Source organism: Lampetra planeri, chromosome 21, assembly GCF_965212315.1.
Source record: "Lampetra planeri chromosome 21, kcLamPlan1.2.h2, whole genome shotgun sequence".
Classification (NCBI taxonomy): domain Eukaryota; kingdom Metazoa; phylum Chordata; class Hyperoartia; order Petromyzontiformes; family Petromyzontidae; genus Lampetra; species Lampetra planeri.
In genome coordinates, this window is record NC_136127.1 from 6898159 (window position 1) to 6912266 (window position 14108).

At 51.6% G+C, this 14108-nt stretch overlaps 1 protein-coding gene and 1 long non-coding RNA gene across 2 annotated transcripts in view; one reads left to right on the forward strand and one right to left on the reverse strand.

Moving 5' to 3' along the window:
* LOC144724611 (uncharacterized) overlaps positions 1-14108 on the forward strand; it is a 60835-nt gene that overhangs the window by 3903 nt on the left and 42824 nt on the right. The window lies entirely within an intron of this gene.
* LOC144724608 (keratin, type II cytoskeletal 8-like) lies at positions 562-10202 on the reverse strand. The gene is made up of 9 exons (XM_078603882.1): positions 9646-10202; positions 8607-8815; positions 7594-7654; positions 6339-6434; positions 5938-6102; positions 5529-5654; positions 4249-4469; positions 2053-2237; positions 562-1102 (listed from the first exon to the last, which is right to left on the reverse strand). Exons 1-9 carry the CDS (start codon positions 10036-10038, stop codon positions 1092-1094), a joined length of 1467 nt encoding a protein of 488 aa, XP_078460008.1. The 5' UTR covers positions 10039-10202; the 3' UTR covers positions 562-1091.

The window sequence follows — 14108 nt, forward strand, 5'->3', positions numbered from 1 at the left end:
AAAAAGAGCTATATAGCCCAATGGGCCATACCTGGTAAAATAATAATAGTGTAGTGTAGTTTAAAAAATTGTTTAGTTTTTGCCAATTCCTCTATGCTGAGTGACACAGCTCGCTTTCAAAGACCGGCCGATATTGTTTCAGAAACTGTGACATCGAGGGAGAGGCTGATCTGACCCAATGCTAATTATTTGGCGATGCTTCCACTGTGGTGCACAAGCACACGTTAATCGTAATTAAAAACCCGCAACACATTTGTCAATAACACTGGGGCCTTGAAATATAAAAAAATAGGTGACACTTCGGCCAGTGGCATGCCTTCACATGTCTTCACATGCCACAGAAGATGGGACCGCTGCCTGAAAGTCAGTGTTATTGATGAATGTGTTGAGTTAACATTTTTTTAATTGAATACGTTTTCTGAATTTTTCAGTCTCTGAGCTCAGGGCTGAGCTCAGGGCTGTACCGCGATGAGCTGCCACGGGGCGTCCGTGTAATGTCACCAAGCAGGAGTCAATACGCCCTCTCAAATACCGCAGAGAAAAAACACAACTTAGAACGTGTTTTTTTTTTTAAACAAAGATTTTTTTTAATAATCCATGATTGTGCATGGTTAAGCAAGCCATGAAAAAAAAGTAGAAAATGTTTTGACAAGAAATGGATGGCATTTATCATTTCTAGCATTGGCAAGGTAGTAGAAAACAAGCTGTCAAACGGTGGGATGTCTGGCCACAGACACAAGTTCGCTGTTCAGATAACTACTCGCGGTGTTAATGATCAGTTACCCGTGTCATATCTCACTTTTTAATTCCCCCAGCGAAAGATGGGGGAGATGGTGGTGGGGGTGGGGGGGATGACATCACAAGTGAATCTGATGAAGAATAGTCTCTACGACGTTCCACTCTCTAGCATTGTTTCACAAAGCTCCCGCGTGGCATTGGAGCAAAGTGTAAGTTCTCTTAGCAAATAGAAGCGTAAGCAGCACTGTCATGAACATGTTCGAGTGCCCGTGATGTGTGTGGGGGAGCAAAGTCGACGTGATGCGGTCCTTCTTCGCGACTGCCTCTGGGATCTCTTGGCAACCGTGCAGGCTTTAGTAGTGTGCTGTGGAAGACAAAACGAGAGTGATTATTCGGCCCAAAAGACCATTGCGGCATCGGTGCTCATTTCCCGACTCTGACGCCTGCTGTATATTTGGAGTTTGCACGTCTTTCTCTCTCTCTCTCTCTCTCCCCGTAGTCACGTGTGATTTTCTCCGGATCCTCCGGTGTTTCCCCCTCCACATTTAGAATCAACATTCGTGTTAAGAGTATTTGGCTGCTAGAGATGTCCACGTGATGATGATGAGCCACTTCGTTGAGCTATCATTTGTGATGGCCAGGCCGTGTCTGTAACAGAGCAACACAGCTCAGCAGTGTGGGCCTTTACCTGGTAAAAAAGAAAAAAGTGTCGTAGTTATAGCCCTGCAAGAGTCACCAGTAGTGGTGGAAATTCGGAGTTCCCATCACGGAGGTGAGTTCATCCGTGGAACCAATCACCGTTGATGCCTCCACCCGCAAGTGGCGTTAATTTTCAGCGAAAGCGCGATTGGGTAAGAGGCGAAAATGAGCTGCGTCTTGATCTCCCTCCGGGAGACACGCTTGTTTTGTGTGTGGGGAGAAAAATGGAAGCGGCCTTCAGCCAGCCGTGGATAGATCATGGCTGCTGCTGATAGAGAACCGAAGGAGAGTCCCTTGCGGCGCTCCTCAATGATTTATCCCCGTGGCTCGAGCCTAGGATCGGTTCAGATGCCGCTCGCTGCTGACGTGAGCCATGGCCGGGGATCAAACTCGGCTCTCCGGGTTTGTAGCGCGGTGCACTAACCACCGCACCATTCCCCCAGAGCATCATAAATGCCCTTCCATAAGTGGAGTACTTTCCCCGGCTTGTGATTGGTTAGCTGTTGACAGATGCGTGGAGGTGACAGGGTGGTGGGGGGGTAAAGGATGAAGTGAGAAAGGTGGGGAGGGGGGGCGGGGGCGCGAGGGGAGTGGAGGGGGGTCTCAGCCACTCACTTGACATCTTGATGGAGCCGCCGGAGCTCATCTGGCTGTAGCTTCCGCCTCCGCTGTAGCTTACGCTTCCGCTGTGGCTTCCACCTCCGCCGAGGGAGCACATCATGTCGCCCCCGAAGGACGAACCTCCCTGGCTGTGGAGCTGCCCCCCGCTCTGCGTGATGTGCTGGGTGATCACGTTCAGCCTGGTGTGGATGAGAGACAGCTTGGGGTTGACCACCTTCTCCTGGATTTTTCGTCCACCACTACCACCACCCAGGATCGTTTCTATTTTGCTTTGATAAATCATCTTCTGATGATGATGCTGCTGCTGCTGCTGCGTTGGCAGTGGTGCACAAGCACAAATGATAATAATAATGAAAGGTCGACACATTCGTCAACAATATTGTGGCCTTAAAAGGAACGAAAATATTTATTAGGCGACGTTTTGGACAGCGGTCCTTGGGAGCAAATTAGTATTTTAAATCCTTTATATTAAGTTCACTTGCTTGCTTGCTTGCGCGCTTACGACCGTGCAAATCTTTCGGTCGTTTTTTAACCCACTTCCCGTGATCAAATCGAGCTGACATTTTGCACACAGACTCGTTGTGCGTGACAATTTATTTTCGTGAAAATTTTTTTCCAAAATTTTCCACTTTTTAGGATTTTTTTTTCATCTATATATATAAAATCGCAAATCTGTCTGTCTATCTGTCTGTGTGTCGCCGGACCATACGCAGTTTCATTGGACAAAATGTGAGGGATTTGCGAGACACGATTGGTCCGTTTGGTTTTCCTAGCGCTGCGATTGGCCCATTCATCGCGGACCACGGCGGTTGCCCCTGGCAACGGGTAGCGACGCATTCGCTGCGGGGTGGACGCCATTTTTAATTCCCGTAAAAAATATGCGCACGCATTAACACGCGACTCTGAGGTAAATTCATCAAAGTTTCACGTCCTCTTCACTCCCCCCCCACCCCAATGTGTGCAATTACTATTATAGGGTCGGTAGATAATAAAATTATAGCGATTAGACAGTATTATTGTAGCGCGGGGGGGGGGGGGGGGTGTAACGGCCCCAGTACCCAGCCTCAGCCGAGTGGGCAATCTAGGCGAGGCCGGAGGCTCTGCACGGGACTAGGCCTCACCACGCCACTCTGACAGGTGAGTACTTTGTGCTATACAGTCCATAAATACTGCTATAGAGTCAGCATACTGTGGTGGTACATAGCAGGTACCACCACAGTATGCACTGCTGCAGTGAAAGCTGGTACCACCACAGTCAGTACGCACTGCAGTTACATTATTAAGAGTAGTTTTGAAATATTTTTAAAACCCGGGCAACGCCGGGTACTTCCTGCTAGTATTTAATTTAAAATACCAATGTGATAAAAATGAAACTCTTACTCAAGAAAAACAGAAATGAATAATAAAATAAAACCGATGCCACACATAAAAAGGATTTATAGTGAAAAACTTTGTTTTTACGGGTTAATTTTTTGATTGCTCAACGATTAAAATGTGCAAATTATACACAGGTACAGATGTCGAGGTTACGTTTAGGCTCGTGGGCAAACACAAACTATTCACGGCAAGAAACAATACAAACGAGATGGGACAAACCGGGACAAAAAAAATACATCTATTCGTGAATGGAATCTGCCAACTTGTCACAACAATTCGAACTCGGCAGTGACGGACAGCGCCTCTAGTGGCTCTGGCAGTGGTATGATGCTATTACATCCAACGTGAACATTGAGTCTTACCTGTGTGGTGGATAAAACCAAAAAGTCAATGTTAACCGATGTAGCATTTCTCTCAATAAAATATCGTGGCTTCTGAACTGACGTTCCCCAGCAGCATTTGGTTAAGCGGGCCAACTTTGCACTGGGTCTGACATTGTCGCTCTCATAAGCACATGAGTGTCAATTTGGCTCAGGCCTCAGATCCGAGGGGGGAGGGGGGGGAGACTCGGGGACTCAGAAGGGAGCCAATGGGACCTCACCTGGCATTTTGTGGCCAGGTCGCTTCTGGAAAAGAGCTATATAATTCAGTGGGCCTTAACTGTTAAAAAATATATTATTATCGTTTCGTTTATCTTGCCCGGGTTCTCCAAAACGTTTTTGTGGCCAAGTGTTCAGCGCTTGAAACAGGAAATCTGCTCTGCAGATTGAGGCGGTGTGGCGCGGTGACGCAGGGCCGCAGGCGAACACGCACCTGGACTCCTCTCCCTCCAGCAGCTTGCGGTAGGTGACGATCTCGATGTCCAGAGCCAGCTTGACGTTCATGAGCTCCTGGTACTCGCGTACGTGCCGCGCCATCTCCTGCTTGGCCTTGTGGATCTCCTCCTCCAGTTGAGCGATAGCCGCCTTCGCCTCCCGGATGTCGGCCTCTCCGCGTCCCTCCGCCTCGGCGATGGCCGACTCCAGCTTGGCGCGCTGCGAGGATGGACGGCGCGGTTGGGGGGGGGGGGAGGGGGGACGTGAGACACAGACCGCCCCGTGGACGTCGCACGCGCAGAGGTTGTGGGGTCGGCACAGGCCCCCCCCCCCCTCGACCGAATTTCACCTTCTCCCTAGGAGAGCCCATATCCCTTCCCCTGGTGCAGAAGTACCGCTGGCACACTCGGTAGCTCCTGCACTGTTGTAGGGCCCTGGCTTTCACTCTGAACTGACTACATTTTCAAACCATGGACGTGTCATTATTCTGTCGGAATGCTTTGTGTTATTTGATGTTTTCACAACGAAGGTTTAAAGCGTTCCTACTTTAGCTTTGTCCATCCATCGATTTGTCTGTCTGTCCATCCGCCCCTAATAGAGGGGCCACTATAACTGTCATGAAGATAACCCAATATCGACACAACTGGAGTGTAATGTTGTGTTGCTTGCGACTGAAAAGCAGCTACATTGATCAAAGAGCCGTGTCTGGCCACCTCTCCTTTGCTTTATTTAAATTAAACTTTGATTCACTGTGAGAAGCAGCTGTACTCAGGGGTGACGCAGGGCTTAATTTCAGCGAGGTGTACCTGGGTCAGCAACCCAGACAATATTTCCACACCCAGGACACCACATCTAGTATACCTCTCGGTATGTATGTATTGAACATCGTTCGCACTGCACGTAGCAAACCGTGCTAATCGGAGTTGAGGGGTAAGGACAATTAACTAAACACAAAAGTCAGTTCTGAAGAAATTAGTTTTCAATCTTAGATTTAAAAGTGCATAGCTCCAGTGGCTTCCTCATATTGGACGGAAGAGCGTTCCAGACGGCTGCAGGAGCGCATCTAAAAGCGCGCGATGCAGTGACCACCGTCTTTGTTCGATGGCCAGCCAAAAGCCGCTGTGAGGATGACCGGAGTTCGCGTGAAATGTCTGTGGCTTCCGTGAGCGGTCGACTGGATTCGAGCCCTGCCTCTTGGCGGCGCCTGCTCAGTTCGTCGGCGGTGGAGCCGCCCGTCGGCATGCGCCCCCCGTCCCCCCGCCCATCCCCTCCCCTCACCTGCTTCTTGAGGGCCTCCATCTCGGCGCGGAAGCGCTGCATCTGGCGGTTGAGCTCGGTGATCTCGGTCTTGGTCATGCGCAACTCCTCGTCGTTCCTCCCGCTGTCCGAGTGCAGGCTCTGGAACTGTTCGCGCACGGCGGCGGGAGAGACGCTCGCTAAAGCCGCCCAACGGCAACAACAACGGATCGGTGCCGGTAGCGCAGGGGGCAATAATAATTCTGGTGGGTGACATTTTGTCGCAAGGGAGGCAGGGGGAGCGGGGGTGCTCGGCAGTAGAAATAGAGAGAGATGGAGAGAGGGAGAGATGGACACGGACAGATAGGCGGACAGAGAGAGACGCAGAGAGACAGGAGGGTGGAGAGAGACAAGTAACGACGCCGCTCCGCCGGTAGGCACGCCGCCTCACCTTGTCCTGGTAGAAGGCGTCCGCCTCGGCCCGGCTCCGCGCCGCGATGGTCTCGTACTGGTGACGCACGTCGGCGATGATGCCGTCAATGTCCAGGTTGCGGCTGTTGTCGATCTCCACCAGCACGTTGGTGTGCTTGATCTGGGCCTCCAGCTCGCTGAGCTCCTGCAGAAGGGCCGCGCTGTGTCAGCGTACTGTGGTGTGGAGGAAGGTGACGTCGACACGTGAAGTCTGGCTGTGAAGATGGATTATGGGCTGAGCCGATCCCCAACTGGGATTTGAACTCGCAACCTTCCGATTGTGGCCACTGGGCCTGCCTCACAGACGGGGGGGCTCTATTCTGCAACAGTGAGGAGGAGAAGATGTCCCACCCCCGATGTTGTGACCGAGGGTGAGCCCACCTGGGTGAAGATACTCCTCAGGAAGTTGATTTCGTCCACGAGGCCTTGTAGGCGAGTCTCAAGCTCCACCTTGGAGAGGTACGCCCCGTCAACATCCTGTGGTGGGAGAGAAAGATGGCGTGGGTTAGCGGTGTTTCCGCGCCTCTGATTTTGGCAGAGAGATGGCATGGGTTAGCGGTGCAGCTACGCCTCTGATGTTGGGGCTGTCCCCATCAGTGAATTGCTCGCGGTGGGGTCAGGGGTCAGATGAAAGGAGTCCTGTTGTACCATAATTATATTATGAATGCTACGGTGGCAAGATGTTAACTAGCTCGCCTGGTATGTAGGAGGTCTTGGGTTCGATCCCGACTCCTGTATATTTGGAGTTTGCATGTTCTCCCTGTGGTCACGTGAATCTCTTTTTTTACATCCACATTTAGAAACATGCGAATATAATATTTGGTTGCTCTATATTTTCACACGATGAGCGATGATTTGTGGCCAGGTCACTTCTGAAAAACTAGCTACATAGGTTAGTGGGCCTTACCTGGTAATATAAAAAAGTTTAGTTCGTTATTGGATTTATGCATCTACTGGTCAGCGACTCGACACTGAGCCCACTGTTTGTGCAGTGCTCTGTATTTAAAGAAAAAAACTGAACACATTCGTCAATATAATTCCTGCGCATAGCCTTAGAAGGTAAATATATAACAGGCGACGTTTCTGGCAATGGCTGTACTTAGTTTGTGTGCTTTGAAGAAGGGCCACTGCTGCCCGAAATGTTGCCTATTTCTACATATACAAATGGTCTAATTCTTTTCGGGCCGCTGTGTTCATGACAAATGTGTCGCAGTTGTTTCTTGTTTTGTTATATGTGCTCGTGCACCACCGCCACTGGCCGACACAGCAGCAGCTGCACCAAATAAATTATTTAAAGGTTCTGTGGTCAACAAAATTGGCACGTACGTTGCCTTTGTTGATGGAAGAAAGAAAAAAAACGCCGACACCATGCATTTTTTTTATCCAAAAATGTGTTGGCGTCTCGTATCCGCATCTGGACATCTTGGGGTGGGTGGGGGTGGGTGGGTTTTGGGTGGGGGTGGTTTCTGGACATTTACGGTGACGAGAGCCACCCGTGGGGTTCCTGCAAGTGCCGTGGGACTACGTGAGCGCCACGACCCCAGCGAGATCTCGTTTTGCACGTCAAAAACAACAATAAACCACCCCCCCTCGCGATCATCGCGCAGGGCGGAAGAATTCCGCGACGCTTTCCCACCTTCTTGACGACCACGAACTCGCCCTCGGCCGCGTTGCGGTTGTTGATCTCTGCCTCGTATCTGCAAGCAAAAATAACAGTTTTAATTATCGTTACATATATTTTGTTAGTTTAGATGTATCAAAAATAATAAATGAACTCGGAACGCTTCTATAGACGTTGCCACGTTATTACAGTTACCATCGGTCCTCGATTCAATCTCCCGGTGCGGCAGCTGACACAACACGGGGAAAAGTTTCTGAAATCCAACCCCCCCCCACCACCGCTCCCTTGCCACCGCCTCCGTCCAACCAGCATTATGAATGTGTACACCACAGTTCGGTTGCACAGCGGGTGGTGGGTGGTGGGGTGAGCTGTGGGTACCGTTAGTAGCCAACCGTGCTCATCGGAGGTGCGGGGGAAGGACAGCAAACTACACACGAAGAGCAGCTCTCCAGAAATGAGTTTTCAATCTCAGTGATTTCAAAGTTGTCTGGACCGCGTTGGAAGAGTGGGTGTAAAATACCCTCGAGAGGGGCTGCGTGGAGATCCTTCTGGTCGAGGCTTCTTCCACTAGCAGTGATGTGGGGCAAGCAGTTGCAGGGCTGCCCCTTTACCTTCCACTTCCCAGCATTCCATTGCCATCATCGACTCGTTCGCTTCAATAGACCAGATTATTGCATTACAGCGAATGAAAAGCAAAGTGATTTCCTGCTCAAATGAGCATTCGAGCAGGCTAGAGCTCGTATCCAGTTTTCAGCAGCGGTCCAAATTTTAAATTCCCACGTCGGAGGAGAGTTCATCGACAGGGCAAGCACTGCCGATATCTCCACAACGTGCTACTGATTTTATCAACTCAGGAGGGGAGGCGAGGGTGAGTGGAGAGCGTGGTTGGTTAGAGTCAATTCCATACCAGGATTTGAACTCGCAGCCTTCCGATTGCGAGCTGCTTGCCCCCACCGCTGCTGCACCACAAAAAACAAAAACCCCACACGGCTGCGAATGTTGGATGAGAGGCGGACGCAGCCACCTACTTGGCCCTGAAGTCCTCCACGACGGCCTGCATCTGGCCCAGGTTTCCGTTCAGCTGGCCCTTGTCGTGGCCCAGGCCGTCGAGCTGCCGCCGGAGCCCGTTGATGTAGGCCTCGAACATCTCGTCGACGCTGGAGCCGGTCGTGGTCTTCTCCTGCAGCGCGTACCACTGCGCCTCCAGCACCTTGTTCTGCTGCTCCAGGAAGCGCACCTGAAACGACGAGAATGCGACGGGGTAGGCAAAGCGGGCTTAGGAACCTGGGGGTGATTGACTCGAGCGGGGACAGACCGCTGCCGTGCCCCACAGGGCGACCGGAGAGAGTTCCCCGTGCTGGAGTCTCGTAGGTTCCACGTGCACCTGGGACATTCTGCGCTTGTTAGTGACGAGTTACCATCCATTGAGAGGCTAATGCAAAAGAGCCCCGGTTTGTACTTTGACCTGGGTAGTGTTACTCTGAATTGGGCCAGTTTATTGGCATGAAAGCCAATTTCTAAATCGTTTTATGACATCGCGGAGGCTTAAACTTGCTTATAAATGAGCGCATTTATCATAATGGCACCTTAAGTAAACATTAAAGCCGTCGATCGAATCCCAGCAATTGTGAGGATTGTATTGGCACTCGTTTAGCTACCCCACCTGATGTTGTGCCACATCACAAAATGAAAACCTGGGCACAAATCAATAATGTTTGTTTCCCAGCGTTCACTTACAGTCCATTAGATTATATGCAGAGGCCGGCAACGATGAGCAAACTTAAGCAATTAAAACAGCTAGGTATACGGTATTCCAGTGTGAGTCGAGAGATGAACAACTAATGCCAAATTCGTGAGATTCTGGGTCTGGATCGCAAAAACGAACCGCATTTAATGTGGTGAGCTCTCTCGTGATCCAAAGCGGTTGCGAGCATTCGTCACATTGAGCCTATAAGAGGGCGTCGAAATTGTCAACCAAATGGGCAACGTTGCCCCCACCACCCACGTCACAAAGTGAAAAAGGCGCGGGCGCACGCGTGAGCGCTTGCGCGTGTGGCTCGTGCCCACCTTGTCGATGAAGTTGGCGAAGCGGTCGTTGAGGTGCTTGATGGCCTCCTTCTCCTGGGTGCGCGTGGGCAGCACCGAGCGGTCGATGTCCACGGGGGCCGCGCAGGCCATCGCCGCGGCCGACACCGCCGCCCCCACTCCACCCCCGTAGCCGCCGCTGCCGTAGCTGCCGTAGCCGAAGCTGGACGCTGCCGAGCCGGCCCGGTACGACGAGCCGCCGAGCGCAGTGCTGCGGCGGCTGAACGCGGAGCCGCCCCCCGCTCCGAAGCGGCTGCCCCCCATGCCGCCGCCGAACGAGCGGCTGCTGAAGCCGCCGCTGACGACGCGAGGGCCCCCCGCGCTGCTGCGGGTGGACGTCCTCTTGGTGGTCGACACTTTGATGCTGGCGGACATGGCTGCTGCTCGAAGGTAGATTTTTGCCGGGTGCGAAGTACGGGTGGCGGTAGTAGCGGTTGTTGTTGCAGACGGGGCGGAATAGAAGCAGCTGCTGGGACAGGCGCGTCGGGCTTGCAACAAAGACGAGCGGAGGTGGAGACCTGAGGTTCGGAGCCAGAGAGCCGAGGCTTTTATAGCGACGACGGACAGCCGACCACCCCAGCCCCACCACCAACCCCCTTTTAATTCCCGAAAGAGGCTCCCACCGCTCAATTGGCTGATCCACGTAAGAATTTGGATGATGCACAGGGCTACACCCAAAGGCTTCAGTCACTCGTTCGCCTAAACTGATTGATTAATTGTCATGACACATTCGTGTCATAATTGCAGACCCTCCCCCCCCTTTCCCCCGCTCGCGCGATGCCGGGCACACGGGGGGCTATTTTTGAATTCGAACGCGTTTTCTGTTTCGCCCCGGCGAGCTTTCGCACTCCAGTGGCTCTGCGGGCACACTTCTCCGCCACCTCTCACGGGGGGGCGGGGGGGGGGGGGGCAGGGGGGGGGGCAGGGGGGGGGGGGCGCGGTGGGGAGATGGGGGGGGGGGTCGAACGTGTTGCGACGTTGGGCAATGGAGGAACATTTATCCATTCGTTGCAATGTAAGTGCGTTTTCAGTCGCCCTAATGACACGGGGTGGGGGGGGGGAAGGGAGGAGTGAAAGCAGATGATCGCCCCAGACTGTGAGTAATATCAAGGCGGGTCCGCCGTGTGTGCACCGCGCAGATTAAGGGAGGCTCCGTGCCCGTCTGTGGCCGCCACTCGGGTTTGTGTTCCAGCATGCCTGCACGCCTTGTCGGCAGTGAGATCACCTCCCGCACCGGCTCCCCACTCAAACCTCAAACCTCTCGGCTGTGGTAAAGGAGGTGAAACATAAAACGCCTCGCGTCTAAAAATCACCGCATTTTGCAGGTGGAGCCAGAAAGTTTCACAATGGGAATAACTTTTAATTTGGCCATGGATAGCAGCGGTATGGTGTGTCATGTCTGACACTTGTCCCGGGTGCCCGTGACACCCGCCCCCCTCCCACCTTGCCACTTTCACCAACTTTCACCCAACGGCGTGGTGAAATATGGCCAAACTATCCCGATGGCTGATGCGGTGTGCAGAGGCCCCCATCCATCGACGGACTATGCGAGTGAGGATTACACAAATTCGATTTTGCCCATCCAGATGACATTAATGGGCACCGTTATCATCAGCAGCCATGACCAATCCACGAATTCTATTCTTGCTGTCCTGCCCCCGCACCTCCGGTTAGCATGGTTGGCCACGTATGGTGCGAAAGAAGTTCAACAAACATAGATACATGACAGAAGCAATATGTTTAGAAGCTAAATGTCGAGGCCTGCTAGCTACTGTTGATGTTCTGATGCGATTGAAGGTTGCACCATCAATGTCAATGCCAGGAGGTGCAATGTTCGGGTGTCGAATGACGTATTTATTCTGGATGTCTGCGTTGTTCCACTCTGTTTAGCCAACTTTGTTCGGTATCTGGGTGGGACTCTAGGATGGTGACAACAGCGCAATCCCAGAAGGGAGATTGGGACTTGATTCAGTGGTGAGGTTACACTTTTGAGGCCTTGGTTGAGGGGTAGAGCCTGGGCCACAACAATAGGTGTCCCCTCTCCTTTTCTGTTTGCAGGTCTCTGCAGATGTTTGGTGGCAGAATGTTCACCAGAAACAGCGAGCCATGGAATTGGTGTCTGTTTCAGTGTTCTGATTCTGATGCGCATTGCATTATTTAATTGTGCATGTTGTGTTTTTTTTTGTACGAGATCCCAGATCAGGCTGGAGCGCAGTACTCTGCCACGGAGTAGATAATCAGTGAGAGGGCGGCATTTTCGCAGCACATCATTTAAGGCACCCAAGGTAATTTCTGCAAGTTTCTATAGCGCGGCCATTCTTGATTTGGTCTTTTCAGCCATCTGTTTGATGTGGTGCTTGAAGTTCAGATTCTTGTCCATGATATTTCTTAGATACTTGGCCGTGGGGTCGTAGTACACTGGTCTACCGCACAAGAACACATTAAGGGTGGCATCTGCTGCACGATTGTTCAGGTGGTTTAGGAGGGATGTGGTCCGAGTCTCCAGCGAAGGAAATATGCCTCCAATAACAGTCGATAAGCTGTCAGAGTATTTTGTATCGAGTATTGTTAAATAGTGAGGGTGCGAGTGCCGAGCGAGCCTTGAGGGAGGCCATTGTTCATAATTATCTTGCGGCTGTGTTCACCAGCGATGTGTGCGGCCAATCGACTGCTGGATGAACACGTTGCGGGGAGGTCTCTATTCAGCAATGGTATGGGTCCATGTCCTTTGCAGGTCGCGGTAGACTTATAGTACGGCAAAGGCAAGTGGTCACCCAACTTAACTGAGCGACGCCATTGAACCCATGTGTGCCATCACGAAACCTGCGATGGACCTGCTGCTGGGTGTGAGATCCACTCGGCTTAGCACAGCAGAACGGAGCTGTCTGTCTGCAATCCCCCCCACCCGCCCCGTGGTCTGGAGCAGTCTATGCCAACTGAGGCCTTGACAATTTGTGCTTTTCAGACCGCACCCAAAAACATTTATTTTCTCTTCTGCTCCTCACGTTCAGTTTTGGTTTTGTCAGTGCCGCCCGTGCTTTCGTCTCGCTGAATACGGCGCACGTAACACATCTCTTATTATCTATATTGGGGGGGGGGGGGGGGTGAATTCCAAGCAGGCGGCTGTGTCGTTGCTGTTAAGTGGCAGGGGGGTCTGGTGACGCGTGATCACTCTGCGTGCGGAACCGACACTGTTGCTGGGGAGGTGCTATTAGCCATTACAAATAAACGTTCTAAAAATGATGTTCCACATCACTGCCACCATCATCGTCGTCATTATCCACATTCAATCGATGCAATAATCTACCGAGCACTTGCACTCGATGACATCAGAGATCCGCCTCTGTGGTGGGCGCCCCTCTCTGGCACGTTTCTCTCCCCCCATCGTTCGTCTCGACTGTTCGCCATGTCCCGTTGAGCAATGTCCCTGCGAGCGCTGTGTCCCTTCGAGGGCCGTGTCCCTTCGAGGGCTGTGTCCCTTCAAGTGCCGTGTCCCTTCAAGTGCCGTGTCCCTTCGAGTGCGGTCTCACTTCGAGCCGTGCGTCCTACACAAGCTCGCTTTTGACTATCCCAAGAACGAACTTTGGAATAGGTGGCAAATCCTTTTGCCGTTGCAGCACCTGAGTTTCAAAAACAACCTTGTTTTCTTCCCTTGGCATCGTGAATTTTCCTTCAAAAAAACATCCTGAAGCATAAGATTAATGCTGGATACAACCATATTTGCCAATGTGATTTGCAACGTTGATCCTTATCCCTCTATCGATGGTTACATTTTAATGTGCAATTTTATTTAGGGACTTTTGTGTTGTCTTCCTATGGTCTCGGACTGTTGTTGTTTTGCGGCCTTGCCCAGGCTTGCATTTATTGTTGAAAAATCGGAAGGAAGTGATATACTTTTGGAATTTACACTTGTACACTTTATTTTTACGTAATTATTTTGGTGACTTCTTGCTTACCTTTAAAATACTTTTGTATTGCAACTTTCTGACCCACCCCTTCATAGCTCATCAGATTCCTCCAGTCTAAATAAAGATTTCGATTCTGATTATTTTACAACCGGCGGGGAGGGGGCGGTGGGGGCTCAGCGGTAGCACGCTCGGCGATTGTTGCAGACGATTGCCGTTCGAACACAGCGGCCGCCCTGATTAATTCTGCGCTTCTGTGTAACGACCGTAATAATTCACACTGTCTGCTTCGCAGTGGATGTTCAAAAATCCCGTGACACCGATTGCAAGAGTGGGCCACCGTGTGTCGGTGTCGCGGTCCAATTCGGTCGTGCCTCCGATGAGCTCGGTTGGCTACGTATGGTGTGAAAGAAGTTCAGTGTACGTACATACATAGAATGTTTGGCTACATACCGTACGGAAGAAGTTCAACATACATACAAAGCACTGTTGGCTACGTACAGTGCGAAAGAAATTCAACGTACATATATACAAAGCCTT